Source organism: Pelophylax lessonae (assembly GCF_965119305.1).
Source record: "Pelophylax lessonae genome assembly, chromosome: 6".
In the NCBI taxonomy this organism is placed as follows: Eukaryota; Metazoa; Chordata; class Amphibia; order Anura; family Ranidae; genus Pelophylax; species Pelophylax lessonae.
Genome location: NC_138773.1, coordinates 1465345 through 1484497, shown reverse-complemented (window position 1 = coordinate 1484497; position 19153 = coordinate 1465345). Strand labels below are relative to the sequence as shown.

The 19153-nt window shown below is 56.2% G+C and overlaps 1 protein-coding gene across 1 annotated transcript; it reads right to left on the bottom strand.

Annotated features, from left to right (window-relative positions):
* Positions 1–418: 418 nt before the first annotated feature.
* On the bottom strand, positions 419–16928 carry PHKG2 (phosphorylase kinase catalytic subunit gamma 2). Its single transcript, XM_082262290.1, has 9 exons — positions 16682–16928; positions 10201–10376; positions 6931–6985; positions 6751–6816; positions 5221–5384; positions 3099–3189; positions 2870–3023; positions 1136–1261; positions 419–868 (listed from the first exon to the last, which is right to left on the bottom strand). Exons 1-9 carry the CDS (start codon positions 16774–16776, stop codon positions 608–610), a joined length of 1188 nt encoding a protein of 395 aa, XP_082118416.1. The 5' UTR covers positions 16777–16928; the 3' UTR covers positions 419–607.
* Positions 16929–19153: the final 2225 nt, after the last annotated feature.

Here is a 19153-nt window from a genome sequence, read left to right as displayed (position 1 = left end):
GATATATTAGAGGATGACTGGCCAGGCTTTAATGGTGATGAGGATCCTAATACTCTGAAGGGGTCGGGGGTGTATGACTATATCATTCTGTGTAAACTCTGCTGGACTTGTTATCCATCTCTGGGAATGTAATATCCAAAAACAAAGGCTACTCTCTGGAAAAGAGCCAAGGTTGCCTGGAACTTGCTCGAAGGTTCTACATACTTTTCCCACATTTTGGTGCCGTGACTCGGACTTGACAGAAAAAAAACACAGAGTGCAGTTTTCTATGGTTCTCACATTAGACATTTTATTTTACTTTGTAACATAAATATGAATAAAAAAATGAATGGAAGTTTATAGTTAGTGTATCTCTTGTGACTGATGTACCTAGAAAGTGTCCCCTCTGCTGTAAGAACAACCCCGCCACCCCAATCCTCGAGTCACCAGAACACAGAGAGAACACTGTGCAGTAAACAAAGAAGTCTCTGATGTTGGCTTTATCTGTGCCCAGCCAACCTGTCGAGTCCAGGGACGGTGTGTATATGCAGATGGGAATGGATCCAGCACAGATCATGATTCTTAAATGTTGGCCAGTTTCAGGGCACTGGAACCCCAAGAGATGCAGTTACAGCTCGCCATCCTGATCCTCATCCTCCCCGAGTGTTAGCAGCAGAGCTTTTGGCTGGCTCTGGAATAAAGCTGCCCGGTTTTGTCTCTCTCCCTTTTTCACCCAGTGCCCATAGATCCGGAAGGCGCAGGCATCGATCAGTCGCCGTACACCCTTTATACCATATGGGTCCCTAATAAGACGTTCACTAGTAACGGGTTGGGCTCTCCGCCACCTCATCAGTATTCGCACACATGCCAAAGCTGCATAGGCTGCCATCTGTGGAGAGACAATCCTGTTATTACAGACCAGGCTTAACGCCAGACTAAACCTCAGATTTTTTCCATTCAGGTGGAGCAGGGAAGAATTAATTGTGAATTCTTCTCAATTCCGGCCCAGGGGACGGGTGTCGGACCGCACAAGAAAAGAAGATAAATCTCCTCTAAGAAGCACTAACCCTACCCTGCTCCATCTATGGCTGAAGATAGTTTCATCATCACAATAAGCCCCCCCCCCTTCTCCATGACCAATGCAAGACAGACTGACCCGGAAACGGTGAATAGGTGTGACAGTCGAGCCCTGCTCTCGCTGGTGACTCTGGAAGAATTGATGCTGGAGCGCCTGGTCTGCCGTAAGACGCTTTTCTGGAGACACCTCGAGCAGGCGAGTAATCTAGAAGACAAGAGAGCAGAGTTTAATTCAGGAGGCTGAGAACAAACCTGTGGAGGGAGGCTCAAGATTCTCATAAGAGTGACAACTCAATTCACACCACATACACATTGCACCCGAGGAAGGGGAACATAGAGAGGTGACCCTTCCCACCCAGGGAGGAACAAAGAAAAGTCACACTTCCCACCCGGGGAGGAGAAACGTAGAGATGTGACACTTCGCTGGGAAAGAGGACGTAAAGATGCGGCCCTTTTCACCCGGGGAGGAGGAACGTAGAGGTGTGACCCTTCCCATTTGGGGAGGAGGATCATAGAGAGGCGACACTTCCCATCCGGTGACACTTCCAACCCGGGGAGGAGGAGGAGGAACGTAGAGAGGCGACGCTTCCCATCAGAGGAGGAACGTAGAGAGGTGACACTTCCCATCAGAGGAGGAGGAGGAACGTAGAGAGGCGACACTTCCCATCCGGGGAGGCGGAACCCAGAGAGGCGACACTTCCCACCCGGGGAGGAGGATCGTAGAGAGGCGACACTTCCCACCCGGTGACACTTCCAATCCTGGGAGGAGGAGGAACGTAGAGGAGGCGACACTTCCCACCCGGGGAGGAGGAACGTAGAGAGGCGACACTTCCCACCCGGGGAGGAGGAACGTAGAGAGGCGACACTTCCCACCCGGGGAGGAGGAACGTAGAGAGGCGACACTTCCCACCCGGGGAGGAGGAATGTAGAGAGGCGACACTTCCCACCCGGGGAGGAGGAATGTAGAGGTGTGACCCTTCCCATTTGGGGAGGAGGATCGTAGAGAGGCGACACTTCCCATCCGGTGACACTTCCAACCCGGGGAGGAGGAGGAACGTAGAGAGGCGACGCTTCCCATCAGAGGAGGAGGAGGAGGAATGTAGAGAGGCGACGCTTCCCATCAGAGGAGGAGGAGGAACGTAGAGAGGTGACACTTCCCATCCGGGGAGGAGGAACCTAGAGAGGTGACACTTCCCACCCGGGGAGGAGGAACGTAGAGAGGCGACACTTCCCACCCGGGGAGGAGGAACGTAGAGAGGCGGCACTTCCCACCCGGGGAGGAGGAACGTAGAGAGGCGGCACTTCCCACCCGGGGAGGAGGAACGTAGAGAGGCGGCACTTCCCACCCGGGGAGGAGGAACGTAGAGAGGCGGCACTTCCCACCCGGGGAGGAGGAACGTAGAGAGGCGGCACTTCCCACCCGGGGGGGCAGGAGGAACGTAGAGAGGCGACACTTCCCACCTGGGGGGGCAGGAGGAACGTAGAGAGGTGACATTTCCCATCCGGGGGGGGGGGGGGGGGTGGAAGGAGAAGGAACGTAGAGGAGGTGACACTTCCCACCCGGGGAGGAGGAGGAACGTAGAGGGGCGACACTTCCCACACGGGGAGGAGGAGGAACGTAGAGAGGCGACACTTCCCACATGGGGAGGAGGAACGTAGAGAGGCGACACTTCCCACATGGGGAGGAGGAGGAACGTAGAGAGGTGACACTTCCCACACGGGGAGGAGGAGGAACGTAGAGAGGTGACACTTCCCACACGGGGAGGAGGAGGAACGTAGAGGTGACACTTCCCACACGGGGGGGTGACATTACCAGATCCTTTACTGTGGCTGATCGGTCATCCCACTCAGGAGAAGTAAAATGGAAGCGCCCGTCCATGATCATACGAAGCATCAGCATCTGTCTGCGGTGCCAGAATGGAGGGGAGCCAGCCAGAAGGGTAAACATGATCACACCGCACGCCCACCTGCAGGAACAAGGCCAGGCCCAATAAATGTCTGCTACAGGCATACTGCTACTACCCCCCACCTCCCATACTTACAAGTCCACCTCCTTTCCATATCCAGGGTGAGTCTCATCCATAGAACACTTCAGAATCTCTGGAGCCAAATACCCCGGAGTTCCACACAGCTCTGAGGACAACATGAAAGAAAGGGCTGTTGAAAAAGTGATATCCAGGAGACACTTTTCTCTATCATCTCAGACTCTATCCTATCACCATTTCCTTCCTGTACAGCATTTCTTAACCTAAAGGAACCCCTGAAATTAAAATACATTGGTGGTCAGTGAGAAGAATGTCCCTTACATTGGTGATCAGTGGGAAGAATGTCCCTTACATTGGTGGTCAGTGGGAAAAATGCTCATTCCATTGAGGGTCAGTTACAAGAATGCCCATTACATTGGGGGTCAGTGGGAAAAATGCTCCTTACATTGGAGGTCAGTGGGAAGAATGTCCCTTACATCGGTGGTCAGTGGGAAGAATGTCCCTTACATTGGTGGTCAGTGGGAAGAATGTCTCTTACATTGGGGTCAGTCGGAAGAATGCCCCCCCCCCCCCCCCTGATGTGATGGTTACAATGCCACCCTTAGAGATAGGTAAAATGCTCCATGGTGTCACACTGCTGTCTCTTCCATGTTGCGTTCACCCTGGGACAATGTAGGCACCAACAAATGGGAGATCGATCAATCATTGCTCAGGGAAGGAATGTCTAGTTGAACGGTAAGATTCCTGGCTGGGAAGGAATGTCTAGTTGAATGGTAGGATTCCTGGCTGGGAAGGAATGTCCCGTTGAACAGTAGGATTCCTGGCTGGGAAGGAATGTCTAGTTGAACGGTAGGATTCCTGACTGGGAAGGAATGTCCCGTTGGACGGTAGGATTCCTGGCTGGGAAGGAATGTCTAGTTGGACGGTAGGAATCCTGGCTGGGACGGAATGTCTAGTTGGACGGTAAGATTCCTGGCTGGGAAGGAATGTCCCGTTGGCCGGTAGGATTCCTGGCTGGGAAGGAATGTCTAGTTGAATGGTAGGATTCCTGACTGGGAAGGAATGTCCCGTTGGACGGTAGGATTTCTGGCTGGGAAGGAATGTCTAGTTGGACGGTAGGAATCCTGGCTGGGACGGAATGTCTAGTTGGACGGTAAGATTCCTGGCTGGGAAGGAATGTCCCGTTGGACGGTAGGATTCCTGGCTGGGAAGGAATGTCTAGTTGAACGGTAGGATTCCTGGCTGGGAAGGAATGTCTAGTTGAACGGTAGGATTCCTGGCTGGGAAGAAATGTCTAGTTGGACGGTAAGATTCCTGGCTGGGAAGGAATGTCCGTTGAACGGTAAGATTCCTGGCTGGGAAGGAATGTCCCGTTGGACGGTAAGATTCCTGGCTGGGAAGGAATGTCCCGTTGAATGGTAGGATTCCTGGCTGGGAAGGAATGTCCCATTGAACGGTAAGATTCCTGGCTGGGAAGGAATGTCCCGTTGGACGCTAGGATTCCTGGCTGGGAAGGAATGTCCCGTTGAACGGTAGGATTCCTGGCTGGGAAGGAATGTCTAGTTGGCCGGTAGGATTCCTGACTGGGAAGGAATGTCCCATTGGACGGTAAGATTCCTGGCTGGGAAGGAATGTCCCGTTGGACGGTAAGATTCCTGGCTGGGAAGGAATGTCCCGTTGAATGGTAGGATTCCTGGCTGGGAAGGAATGTCCCGTTGAATGGTAGGATTCCTGGCTGGGAAGGAATGTCCCGTTGGACGCTAGGATTCCTGGCTGGGAAGGAATGTCCCGTTGAACGGTAGGATTCCTGGCTGGGAAGGAATGTCTAGTTGGCCGGTAGGATTCCTGACTGGGAAGGAATGTCCCGTTGGACGGTAGGATTCCTGACTGGGAAGGAATGTCCCATTGGACGGTAGGATTCCTGGCTGGGAAGGAATGTCTAGTTGGCCGGTAGGATTCCTGACTGGGAAGGAATGTCCCGTTGGACGGTAGGATTCCTGGCTGGGAAGGAATGTCCCATTGGACGGTAAGATTCCTGGCTGGGAAGGAATGTCCCATTGGACGGTAGGATTCCTGGCTGGGAAGGAATGTCTAGTTGAACGGTAGGATTCCTGGCTGGGAAGGATCGCTCTAAGCCCTGCACCCCACATCTGTATAAAGAAGACAGTCAGAGACGCACCTCTCAGCTTCTCGGGAGGTTTCAGGACGCAGCTGAAGCCAAAGTCAGACAGCTTGATGTTGAGCGAGTCGTCCATCAGGATATTCTCTGGTTTTAGATCTCGGTGTACAATGTGATTTCTGTGCAGATAAGACACGGCCTCCAGCAGGGAGCGCATTATGAACCTGCAATGACAAGGGGGGGCAGAATAACAAGAGGGAACAGAACATGGGGATCCGTGGGGGGAGAGGGAGTAAAACATGGGGATCTCCCTGGGGGGGGGGGGGGGGGGAATAGAGAGTAAAACATGGAGATCTCCCTGGGGGGATAGAGAGCAGAACATGGGGATTTCCCTGGGGGGGGGGATAGAGCGCAAAACATGGGGATCTCCCTGGGGGGAATAGAGAGCAAAACATGGGCATCTCCCTGGGGGGGGGATAGAGAGCAAAACATGGGCATCTCCCTGGGGGGGGATAGGGAGCAGAACATGGGGATCTCCGAGGGGGGATAGGGAGCAAACCTAGGGGGGATAGAGAGCAAAACATGGGGATCTCAGAGGGGGGGGAGGGAGCAGAACATGGGGATCTCCGAGGGGGGGAGAGGGAGCAGAACATGGGGATCTCCGAGGGGGGGAGAGGGAGCAGAACATGGGGATCTCCGAGGGGGGGAGAGGGAGCAGAACATGGGGATCTCCGAGGGGGGGAGAGGGAGCAGAACATGGGGATCTCCGAGGGGGGAGAGGGAGCAGAACATGGGGATCTCCGAGGGGGGGAGAGGGAGCAGAACATGGGGATCTCTGAGGGAGGAAGAGGGAGCAGAACATGGGGATCTCCGAGGGGGGGAGAGGGAGCAGAACAGTATGGACGGTGTGCAGACTATGATCAGCAGGAGGTGTGTGAGGAGAAGACAAAGGCTCCTACTTACCTACCTACGGGTCCGGTAACTCATCTCACACTTCTGGCTTCCATATTGCTCACCATGCTCTACCTCCCCGGATCGGGGAGCTCCTCATAGGAAGGGGGCTCCTCATAGGAAGGGGGCTCCACATAGGAAGGGGGCTCCACATAGGAAGGGGGCTCCACATAGGAAGGGGGCTCCACATAGGAAGGGGGCACCTCATAGGAAGGGGGCACCTCATAGGAAGGGGGCTCCTCATAGGAAGGGGGCTCCTCATAGGAAGGGGGCACCTCATAGGAAGGGGGCACCTCATAGGAAGGGGGCACCTCATAGGAAGGGGGCACCTCATAGGAAGGGGGCTCCACATAGGAAGGGGGCACCTCATAGGAAGGGGGCTCCACATAGGAAGGGGGCACCTCATAGGAAGGGGGCTTCACATAGGAAGGGGGCACCTCATAGGAAGGGGGCTCCTCATAGGAAGGGGGCTCCTCATAGGAAGGGGGCTCCTCAGGAGAAGACATTGTGCGATATTACCTCTCCAGCAAATCTTAAAGAGGAACTCCGAGATCCTCACTCCGCAAGCTCCCGCCCACCATGTACAGATGACACAAAACCAAGACAGATATCCAAACTCATCCTGAGGAAGCTCCTCACCGGGTCTCCTTCTCACTCAGCTTGACTTTTTCCGTCAGATAATCAAACAGCTCTCCTCTCTTCATCCTACGGGAGATGGAGACACCAAATCACCAAACCAGAAAGACCACCCACCTAGACCGGTCCCATAGGTCCAATCCCACCTAGACCGGTCCCATTGGTCCAATCCCGCATACTCACAAGTCAAACACCAGGAAGATGAAGGTGGAAGACTCATAGGAATCGATGAGGGAGACTGGAAGAGAAGTTAAAGTCAAAGTCAGTCGACAAAACAGCCCAACCCATTACATCGATCTCTTCTTTTATGAGCATGATGGGGGATGGAGAGGAGTCAGAGAGGAATAGAGGAGATCAGTGGTGGAGAGTTGGAAAATGACTAGAGGAGATCAGGGATGGAAAGGAGTCGGAGATAATTGAAGGAGATTGGTGATGGAGAGAAGGAGATAAGAGGAAAACGATGAAGTGAGTTAGAGGATTAGAGAAGATCAGTAATGGAAAGGAGTCCGAGATGATTGGAGGAGATCAGTGGTGGAAAGGAGTCCGAGATGATTGAAGGAGATCAGTAATGGAAAGGAGTCGGAGATGATTGGAGGAGATCAGTCAATGGGGAGAGGAGTCAAAGATAATAGGACAGAATATAAAAAGATTGGTGGATTTGGAGATGATCAGAGGAGATTGGTGATGGAGCAGCGTGGAAGATGATTGGTCAGGATATAAAATGATTGGTGAAGTGCCAGGGAGGCATTGGAGGTGGTAGGACAGATCAGTGATGGGGAGGAGTCAGGGATGATTAGAGGAGATCAGTGGTGGAGAGGAGTCGGAGATGGTAGGTCAGTGATGGAGAGGAGTCAGAGATGGTGGGACAGAAGGTCAGTGATGGAGAGGAGTTGGAGATGGTAGGACAGGGGATTAGTGGTGGAGAGGAGTGGGAGATGGTAGGACAGGAGATCAGTGATGGAGAGGAGTCGGAGATGGTAGGACAGGAGATCGGTGATGGAGAGGAGTCGGAGATGGTAGGACAGGAGATCAGTGATGGAGAGGAGTCGGAGATGGTAGGACAGGTGAAGTTCTTACTGATGGAGGGATGGTGGGACACTTGGTGAAGAGGAGTCGGAGATGGTAGGACAGGTCAGTGGTGGAGAGGAGTCGGTAGGAGAGGAGTCGGTAGGAGAGGAGTCGGTAGGACAGGAGAGGAGTCGGTAGGACAGGAGAGGAGAGGAGTCGGTAGGACAGGAGAGGAGAGGAGTCGGTAGGACAGGTGAAGTTCTTACTGATGGAGGGATGGAGGGATGGTGGGACACTTGGTGAAGAGGAGTCGGAGATGGTAGGACAGGTGTCAGTGGTGGAGAGGAGTCGGTAGGAGAGGAGTTGGTAGGAGAGGAGTCGGTAGGAGAGGAGTTGGTAGGAGAGGAGTCGGTAGGAGAGGAGTCGGTAGGAGAGGAGAGGAGTCGGTAGGAGAGGAGAGGAGTCGGTAGGAGAGGAGAGGAGAGGAGTCGGTAGGAAAGGAGAGGAGAGGAGTCGGTAGGAGAGGAGAGGAGTCGGTAGGAGAGGAGAGGAGACGGTAGGAGAGGAGAGGAGACGGTAGGAAAGGAGAGGAGAGGAGTCGGTAGGAGAGAAGTTCTTACTGATGGAGGGATGGTGGGACACTTGGTGAAGAGGAGTCGGAGATGGTAGGACAGGTCAGTGGTGGAGAGGAGTCGGTAGGAGAGGAGTTGGTAGGAGAGGAGTCGGTAGGAGAGGAGTTGGTAGGACAGGAGAGGAGTCGGTAGGACAGGAGAGGAGACGGTAGGAGAGGAGAAGTTCTTACTGATGGAGGGATGGTGGGACACTTGGTGAAGAGGAGTCGGAGATGGTAGGACAGGTCAGTGGTGGAGAGGAGTCGGTAGGAGAGGAGAGGAGTCGGTAGGAGAGGAGAGGAGTAGGTAGGACAGGAGAGGAGTCGGTAGGACAGGAGAGGAGTCGGTAGGACAGGAGAGGAGAGGAGTCGGTAGGACAGGAGAGGAGAGGAGTCGGTAGGACAGGTGAAGATCTTACTGATGGAGGGATGGTGGGACACTTGGTGAAGAGGAGTCGGAGATGGTAGGACAGGTCAGTGGTGGAGAGGAGTCGGTAGGAGAGGAGAGGAGTCGGTAGGAGAGGAGAGGAGTCGGTAGGACAGGAGAGGAGTCGGTAGGACAGGAGAGGAGTCGGTAGGACAGGAGAGGAGAGGAGTCGGTAGGACAGGAGAGGAGAGGAGTCGGTAGGACAGGAGAGGAGAGGAGTCGGTAGGACAGGAGAGGAGAGGAGTTGGTAGGACAGGAGAGGAGAGGAGTCGGTAGGACAGGTGAAGTTCTTACTGATGGAGGGATGGTGGGACACTCGTGAAGAGGAGTCGGAGATGGTAGGACAGGTCAGTGGTGGAGAGGAGTCGGTAGGAGAGGAGTCGGTAGGAGAGGAGAGGAGTCGGTAGGAGAGGAGAGGAGTCGGTAGGACAGGAGAGGAGTCGGTAGGAGAGGAGAGGAGTCGGTAGGAAAGGAGAGGAGAGGAGTCGGTAGGAAAGGAGAGGAGAGGAGTCGGTAGGAAAGGAGAGGAGAGGAGTCGGTAGGAGAGGAGAGGAGTCGGTAGGAGAGGAGAAGTTCTTACTGATGGAGGGATGGTGGGACACTTGGTGAAGAGGAGTCGGAGATGGTAGGACAGGTCAGTGGTGGAGAGGAGGACAGGACAGGAGAGGAGTCGGTAGGACAGGAGAGGAGACGGTAGGACAGGAGAGGAGACGGTAGGACAGGAGAAGTTCTTACTGATGGAGGGATGGTGGGACACTTGGTGAAGAGGAGTCGGAGATGGTAGGACAGGTCAGTGGTGGAGAGGAGTCGGTAGGAGAGGAGTCGGTAGGAGAGGAGTCGGTAGGAGAGGAGAGGAGTCGGTAGGAGAGGAGAAGTTCTTACTGATGGAGGGATGGTGGGACACTTGGTGAAGAGGAGTCGGAGATGGTAGGACAGGTCAGTGGTGGAGAGGAGTCGGTAGGAGAGGAGTTGGTAGGAGAGGAGAGGAGTCGGTAGGACAGGAGAGGAGTCGGTAGGAGAGGAGAAGTTCTTACTGATGGAGGGATGGTGGGACACTTGGTGAAGAGGAGTCGGAGATGGTAGGACAGGTCAGTGGTGGAGAGGAGTCGGTAGGAGAGGAGTTGGTAGGAGAGGAGTCGGTAGGACAGGAGAGGAGTCGGTAAGACAGGAGAGGAGTCGGTAGGACAGGAGAGGAGTCGGTAGGACAGGAGAGGAGTCGGTAGGAGAGGAGAAGTTCTTACTGATGGAGGGATGGTGGGACACTTGGTGAAGAGGAGTCGGAGATGGTAGGACAGGTCAGTGGTGGAGAGGAGTCGGTAGGAGAGGAGTTGGTAGGAGAGGAGAGGAGTCGGTAGGAGAGGAGTCGGTAGGACAGGAGAGGAGTCGGTAGGAGAGGAGAAGTTCTTACTGATGGAGGGATGGTGGGACACTTGGTGAAGGATCTCCATCTCTTTGGCGGTGGAAAGTCGAACCTCCTGTAGTTGTTCTGGACTCAGCCTCTCCGGTGTCACCTCGATAATCTTTGCGGCATATTCTCGCCCCGTTTCTCGGTGTATACAGCGCCGGACTGTGCTGGACACTCCCCTGTGAGGAACATCCATTGTGAGAGAAGATCGCCAACACGTGTCTGACATGTCATGTCTCCTGACTACACGGCATGGAAAGGGGTGGGATTTAAATCCTCTACCTTCCCCCGCTGTGTGCCCATATGATCAGACCTCCTCATACATGGGGTGTTGTGGAAATTTTGATTGACATTTCTTTAGTTAAATAGTCATAATGTCTCCCAGTGTCGGGTTTTACAGATAATCGCTATTTACAGTGATTATCGGTTTAACTGTCATTGCAGGAAAGACTTGTTAGTGAAAAATTTCCATCGGAGGAGATGGCACAATACTTGTAACAAAGAGAGTCCATCGCACAGATCTATGTCTGCAGTTCGGGGCCCCGTACTGCTGAGATATGTTTGTGATATGGAAATTCTTATTTTACCAAGATTAATAGAGGGTATCTTTTAGTCACATTCGATCGGTGTGACTGAAACACTGCTACTATTGTCTTATGCAGATGAAGCCTCATCAACTGGAACAGTTAGAATGGTCACTATCAAATCTGGTTTATATGTAAATCATGTATGATTGGACCCACTAACAAGTAATGGACTCATGTTTATGGATTGACATGAATGAACAATGAAAAGCCATGTGCCCTTTGTGGCAGTTGAGCCCTTTGTTCGCTCGTGTCCATTCATGGGCATGTACTCCACAGTTTCTATTGTGTTTTTGAATGTATACATGTTCTGTGATTGGTGGTTGTGAAGCCACTCCCTGTAACTCCCTTTTGTTCACTTGCTGTAAATAAACAAAGCCCTTCCCTGAGACACACAGAAGACACAGGAAGGCACACACACACACACAGACACACACACAGACACACGCTCACACAGCCATTCATCCATGCAGACACACAGAAACTCTTACCCACAAACACTTGCTCTTACCCACACACACACACACACATACATACCAAGAGAGAGACCTGGCAGATGGCATCGAAATGACCCAGCGTGTCTGTTCTTTTCTTTATCACCGAGCGCTTGGAAAATCCTTATGCAAAAGAGCGGTACAATTGTACTTTTCAGTACAAGCTATTAATGGAGCTTGGTGTGTAATAATCTTGAGTGCGCTGAAGCGGGTTTCTATGCTCCAAGCCCTATTAATTTCCACAACATGGGGTCACCGTTCTCCATAGCTGCAGATCCAACAGAGAACAGGCTCCTGCTGGGTGTAGTAGTACTGTAGTAGGGGTGTTGTAGGTTAGTAGAGTAGTAGTGGGAGGGGTGTAGGTGTAGTGGACGGGGTGTAGGTGTAGTGGGCGGGTGTAGGTGTAGTGGGCGGGTGTAGGTGTAGTTGTTGTGCAGGTGTAGCAGCTGGGGTGTAGTGGGTGGGGTGTAGGTGCAGTGGGTGGGGTGTAGGTGTAGTGGGTGGGGCGTAGGTGTGGTGGGGTGTAGGTGTAGTGGGTGGGGTGTAGGTGTAGTAGGTGGGGTGTAGGTGTAGTAGGTGGGGCGTAGGTGTGGTGGGTGGGGTGTGTGGGAAAAACAAGTCTGATATGTGGAGGTCCTGCCCCCCAAATCCACAGAGCTTAAAGTGGAACATCACCCAAAAGGGGAAGTTTTGTTTGGTTGCACCCCCCACCCCAATTGCTGCATTATCAGTACGGTGGGCGGGTCCAGTGATTGCGGTAGGCGGGGTGTTGGAGGGCTCTCAGTATCAGTGGGGTGGGCGGGTCCAGTAATTGCGGTGGGCGGGGTGTAGGAGGGCTCGCAGTATCAATGCGGTGCGCGGGTCCAGTAATTGCGGTGGGAGGGGTGTAGGAGGGCTCGCAGTATCAATGCGGTGCGCGGGTCCAGTGATTGCGGTGGGCGGGGTGTAGGAGGGCTCGCAGTATCAGTGCAGTGGGCGGGTCCAGTAATTGCGGTAGGCGGGGTGTTGGAGGGCTCGCAGTATTAGTGCGGTGGGCGGATCCAGTGATTGCGGTGGGCGGGGTGTAGGAGGGCTCGCAGTATCAGTGCGGTGGGCGGGTCCAATGATTGCGGTAGGCGGGGTGTTGGAGGGCTCGCAGTATCAGTGCGGTGGGCGGGTCCAGTAATTGCGGTGGGCGGGGTGTTGGAGGGCCCGCAGTATCAATGCGGTGGGCGGGTCCAGTAATTGCAGTGGGCGGGTGTAGGAGGGCTCGCAGTATCAGTGCGGTGGGCGGGTCCAGTAATTGCGGTAGGCGGGGTGTTGGAGGGCTCGCAGTATCAGTGCAGTGGGCGGGTCCAGTAATTGAGGTGGGCGGGGTGTAGGAGGGCTCGCAGTATCAATGCGGTGGGCGCGTCCAGTAATTGCGGTGGGCGGGGTGTTGGAGGGCTCGCAGTATCAGTGCAGTGGGCGGGTCCAGTAATTGCGGTGGGCGGGGTGTTGGAGGGCTCGCAGTATCAGTGCAGTGGGCGGGTCCAGTAATTGCGGTGGGCGGGGTGTTGGAGGGCTCGCAGTATCAGTGCAGTGGGCGGATCCAGTGATTGCGGTGGGCGGGGTGTAGGATGGCTCGCAGTATCAATGCGGTGGGCGCGTCCAGTAATTGCGGTGGGCGGGGTGTTGGAGGGCTCGCAGTATCAGTGCAGTGGGCGGGTCCAGTAATTGAGGTGGGCGGGGTATTGGAGGGCTCGCAGTATCAGTGCAGTGGGGGGTCCAGTAATTGCGGTTGGCGGGGTGTTGGAGGGCTCGCAGTATCAGTGCAGTGGGCGGGTCCAGTAATTGCGGTGGGCGGGGTGTTGGAGGGCTCGCAGTATCAGTGCAGTGGGCGGATCCAGTGATTGCGGTGGGCGGGGTGTAGGAGGGCTCGCAGTATTAGTGTGGTGGGCGGATCCAGTGATTGCGGTGGGCGGGGTGTAGGAGGGCTCGCAGTATCAGTGCAGTGGGCGGGTCCAGTAATTGCGGTAGGCGGGGTGTTGGAGGGCTCGCAGTATCAGTGCAGTGGGCGGGTCCAGTAATTGCGGTGGGCGGGGTGTAGGAGGGCTCGCAGTATCAGTGCAGTGGGCGGGTCCAGTGATTGCGGTTGGCGGGGTGTTGGAGGGCTCGCAGTATCAATGCGGTGGGCGCGTCCAGTAATTGCGGTGGGCGGGGTGTTGGAGGGCTCGCAGTATCAGTGCAGTGGGCGGGTCCAGTAATTGAGGTGGGCGGGGTATTGGAGGGCTCGCAGTATCAGTGCAGTGGGGGGTCCAGTAATTGCGGTTGGCGGGGTGTTGGAGGGCTCGCAGTATCAGTGCAGTGGGCGGGTCCAGTAATTGCGGTGGGCGGGGTGTTGGAGGGCTCGCAGTATCAGTGCAGTGGGCGGATCCAGTGATTGCGGTGGGCGGGGTGTAGGAGGGCTCGCAGTATCAGTGTGGTGGGCGGATCCAGTGATTGCGGTGGGCGGGGTGTAGGAGGGCTCGCAGTATCAGTGCAGTGGGCGGGTCCAGTAATTGCGGTAGGCGGGGTGTTGGAGGGCTCGCAGTATCAGTGCAGTGGGCGGGTCCAGTAATTGCGGTGGGCGGGGTGTAGGAGGGCTCGCAGTATCAGTGCAGTGGGCGGGTCCAGTGATTGCGGTGGGCGGGGTGTAGGAGGGCTCGCAGTATCAGTGCGGTGGGCGGATCCAGTGATTGCGGTGGGCGGGGTGTAGGAGGGCTCGCAGTATCAGTGCAGTGGGCGGGTCCAGTAATTGCGGTGGGCGGGGTGTAGGAGGGCTCGCAGTATCAGTGCAGTGGGCGGGTCCAGGGATTGCGGTGGGCGGGGTGTTGGAGGGCTCGCAGTATCAGTGCGGTGGGCGGGTCCAGTGATTGCGGTAGGCGGGGTGTAGGAGGGCTCGCAGTATCAGTGCAGTGGGCGGGTCCAGGGATTGCGGTGGGCGGGGTGTTGGAGGGCTCGCAGTATCAGTGCGGTGGGCAGGTCTAGTAATTGCGGTGGGCGGGGTGTAGGAGGGCTCGCAGTATCAGTGCGGTGGGCGGGTCCAGTAATTGCAGTGGGCGGGGTGTAGGAGGGCTCGCAGTATCAGTGCGGTGGGCGGGTCCAGTAATTGCAGTGGGCGGGGTGTTGGAGGGCTCGCAGTATCAGTGCGGTGGGCGGGTCCAGTAATTGCGGTGGGCGGGGTGTAGGAGGGCTCGCAGTATCAGTGCAGTGGGCGGGTCCAGGGATTGCGGTGGGCTGGGTCTAGGAGGGCTCGCAGTATCAGTGCGGTGGGCGGGTCCAGTAATTGCGGTGGGCGGGGTGTTGGAGGGCTCGCAGTATCAGTGCAGTGGGCGGGTCCAGTAATTGCGGTGGGCGGGGTGTTGGAGGGCTCGCAGTATCAGTGCAGTGGGCGGGTCCAGTAATTGCGGTGGGCGGGGTGTAGGAGGGCTCGCAGTATCAGTGCAGTGGGCAGGTCCAGTAATTGCAGTGGGCGGATCCAGTGATTGCGGTGGGCGGGTTGTAGGAGGGCTCGCAGTATCAGTGCAGTGGGCGGGTCCAGTAATTACGGTGGGCGGGGTGTTGAAGGGCTCGCAGTATCAGTGCGGTGGGCGGATCCAGTGATTGCGGTGGGCGGGGTGTAGGAGGGCTCGCAGTATCAGTGCAGTGGGCGGGTCCAGTAATTACGGTGGGCGGGGTGTAGGAGGGCTCGCAGTATCAGTGCAGTGGGCGGGTCCAGTAATTGCGGTGGGCGGGGTGTAGGAGGGCTCGCAGTATCAGTGCAGTGGGCGGGTCCAGTGATTGCGGTGGGCGGGGTGTAGGAGGGCTCGCAGTATCAGTGCGGTGGGCGGATCCAGTGATTGCGGTGGGCGGGGTGTAGGAGGGCTCGCAGTATCAGTGCGGTGGGCGGATCCAGTAATTGCGGTAGGCGGGGTGTAGGAGAGCTCGCAGTATCAGTGCAGTGGGCGGGTCCAGTGATTGCGGTGGGCGGGGTGTTGAAGGGCTCGCAGAATCAGTGCGGTGGGCGGATCCAGTGATTTCGGTGGGCGGGGTGTAGGAGGGCTCGCAGTATCAGTGCAGTGGGCGGGTCCAGTAATTGCGGTGGGCGGGGTGTAGGAGGGCTCGCAGTATCAGTGCAGTGGGCGGGTCCAGTAATTGCGGTGGGCGGGTCCAGTGATTGCGGTGGGCGGGGTGTAGGAGGGCTCGCAGTATCAGTGCAGTGGGCGGGTCCAGGGATTGCGGTGGGCGGGGTGTAGGAGGGCTCGCAGTATCAGTGCAGTGGGCGGGTCCAGTAATTGCAGTGGGCGGGGTGTAGGAGGGCTCGCAGTATCAGTGCGGTGGGCGGGTCCAGTAATTGCAGTGGGCGGGGTGTTGGAGGGCTCGCAGTATCAGTGCGGTGGGCGGGTCCAGGGATTGCGGTGGGCTGGGTCTAGGAGGGCTCGCAGTATCAGTGCGGTGGGCGGGTCCAGTAATTGCGGTGGGCGGATCCAGTGATTGCGGTGGGCGGGTGTAGGAGGGCTCGCAGTATCAGTGCGGTGGGCGGGTCCAGGGATTGCGGTGGGCGGGGTGTTGGAGGGCTCGCAGTATCAGTGCGGTGGGCAGGTCTAGTAATTGCGGTGGGCGGGGTGTAGGATGGCTCGCAGTATCAGTGCGGTGGGCGGGTCCAGTAATTGCGGTGGGCGGGGTGTAGGAGGGCTTGCAGTATCAGTGCAGTGGGCGGGTCCAGGGATTGCGGTGGGCGGGGTCTAGGAGGGCTCGCAGTATCAGTGCGGTGGGCGGATCCAGTGATTGCGGTGGGCGGGGTGTAGGAGGGCTCGCAGTATCAGTGCAGTGGGCGGGTCCAGTGATTGCAGTAGGCGGGGTGTAGGAGGGCTCGCAGTATCAGTGCAGTGGGCGGGTCCAGGGATTGCGGTGGGCGGGGTGTTGGAGGGCTCGCAGTATCAGTGCGGTGGGCGGGTCCAGTAATTGCGGTGGGCGGGGTGTAGGAGGGCTCGCAGCATCAGTGCGGTGGGCGGGTCCAGTAATTGCAGTGGGCGGGGTGTAGGAGGGCTCGCAGTATCAATGCGGTGGGCGGGTCCAGTAATTGCGGTGGGCGGGTCCAGTGATTGCAGTGGGCGGGGTGTAGGATGGCTCGCAGTATCAGTGCAGTGGGCGGATCCAGTGATTGCAGTGGGCGGGGTGTAGGAGGGCTCGCAGTATCAGTGCAGTGGGCGGGTCCAGTAATTGCGGTGGGCGGGGTGTAGGATGGCTCGCAGTATCAGTGCGGTGGGCGGGTCCAAATATTGTGGTGGGCGGATCCAGTGATTGAGGTGGGCGGGTCCAGTTATTCGGTAGGCGGAGTATAGAAGGGAGGCAGGTGTGTATATGTGGTGGGCAGGTCCCTCTTAGGATGTGGGCGGGGTGTCAGTGCGGTGGGCGGGGTCTCACCTCCCGATGATCTCCTTCGGGTCGTACTTCTGGTAGAATTCTTTGGCTCCGGCCCAGTCCGGCAGCTCATCACGTGACTCCGCGTCCCGCGTCATTGTGTGACGTCACCTCTTCTCCGCTCACCGACCGAAGCACCGGACACTCACCCGACCTCCATCCTCCCGTCCTCCGCCACCGGAAATGACGTCACCACACCTTCCGGCCTCGGTCAGCTGAGTGTGCGGGGGGCGGGGCTCAGAAAGTTTTCCCCTCCTCTAATAAGAAGCAACCGTCATCCCCTCCTCCACGCCCAACCCCCTTCTTCCTAATCACAGATAAAATATTCCACCCCTCCCCCATCCTACATGTGAAGGGTGTGCATTGCACTTCCTGTGCCTAGACACGCCCCCATATGGGGGGTCACTCCCTCTCCCTGGACACGCCCCCATATGGGGGGTCACTCCCTCTCCCTGGACACGCCCCCATATGGGGGGTCACTCCCTCTCCCTGGACACGCCCCCATATGGGGGTCACTTCCTGTGCCCAGACACTCCTGATATCGGTCACTTCCTGTGCCCAGACACTCCTGATATCGGTGACTTCCTGTGCCCAGACACTCCTGATATCGGTCACTTCCTGTGCCCAGACACTCCTGATATCGGTGACTTCCTGTGCCCAGACACTCCTGATATCGGTCACTTCCTGTGCCCAGACACTCCTGATATCGGTCACTTCCTGTGCCCAGACACTCCTGATATCGGTCACTTCCTGTGCCCAGACACTCCTGATATCGGTCACTTCCTGTGCCCAGACACTCCTGATATCGGTCACTTCCTGTGCCCAGACACTCCTGATATCGGTCACTTCCTGTGCCCAGACACTCCTGATATCGGTCACTTCCTGTGCCCAGACACTCCTGATATCGGTCACTTCCTGTGCCCAGACACTCCTGATATCGGTCACTTCCTGTGCCCAGACACTACTGATATCGGTCACTTCCTGTGCCCAGACACTCCTGATATCGTTCACTTCCTGTGCCCAGACACTCCTGATATCGGTCACTTCCTGTGCCCAGACACTCCTGATATCGGTCACTTCCTGTGCCCAGACACTACTGATATCGGATCACTTCCTGTGCCCAGACACTCCTGATATCGGTCACTTCCTGTGCCCAGACACTCCTGATATCGGTCACTTCCTGTGCCCAGACACTACTGATATCGGATCACTTCCTGTGCCCAGACACTCCTGATATCGGTCACTTCCTGTGCCCAGACACTCCTGATATCGGTCACTTCCTGTGCCCAGACACTCCTGATATCGGTCACTTCCTGTGCCCAGACACTACTGATATCGGTCACTTCCTATGCCCAGACACTCCTGATATCGGGTCACTTCCTGTGCCCAGACACTCCTGATATCGGTCACTTCCTGTGCCCAGACACTCCTGATATCGGTCACTTCCTGTGCCCAGACACTCCTGATATCGGTCACTTCCTGTGCCCAGACACTCCTGATATCGGTCACTTCCTGTGCCCAGACACTCCTGATATCGGTGACTTCCTGTGCCCAGACACTCCTGATATCGGGTCACTTCCTGTGCCCAGACACTCCTGATATCGGTGACTTCCTGTGCCCAGACACTCCTGATATCGGTCACTTCCTGTGCCCAGACACTCCTGATATCGGTCACTTCCTGTGCCCAGACACTCCTGATATCGGGTCACTTCCTGTGCCCAGACACTCCTGATATCGGTCACTTCCTGATCCCAGACACTCCTGATATCGGGTCACTTCCTGTGCCAAGACACTCCTGATATCGGTCACTTCCTGTGCCCAGACACTCCTGATATCGGTCACTTCCTGTGCCCAGACACTCCTGATATCGGACACTTCCTGTGCCCAGACACTCCTGATATCGGTCACTTCCTGTGCCCAGACACTCCTGATATCGGTCACTTCCTGTGCCCAGACACTCCTGATATCGGTCACTTCCTGTGCCCAGACATTCCTGATATCGGTCACTTCCTGTGCCCAGACACTCCTGATATCGTTCACTTCCTGTGCCCAGACACTCCTGATATCGGTCACTTCCTGTGCCCAGACACTCCTGATATCGGTCACTTCCTGTGCCCAGACACTACTGATATCGGATCACTTCCTGTGCCCAGACACTCCTGATATCGGTCACTTCCTGTGCCCAGACACTCCTGATATCGGTCACTTCCTGTGCCCAGACACTCCTGATATCGGTCACTTCCTGTGCCCAGACACTCCTGATATCGGTCACTTCCTGTGCCCAGACACTACTGATATCGGTCACTTCCTGTGCCCAGACACTCCTGATATCGGTCACTTCCTGTGCCCAGACACTCCTGATATCGGTCACTTCCTGTGCCCAGACACTACTGATATCGGTCACTTCCTGTGCCCAGACACTCCTGATATCGTTCACTTCCTGTGCCCAGACACTCCTGATATCGGGTCACTTCC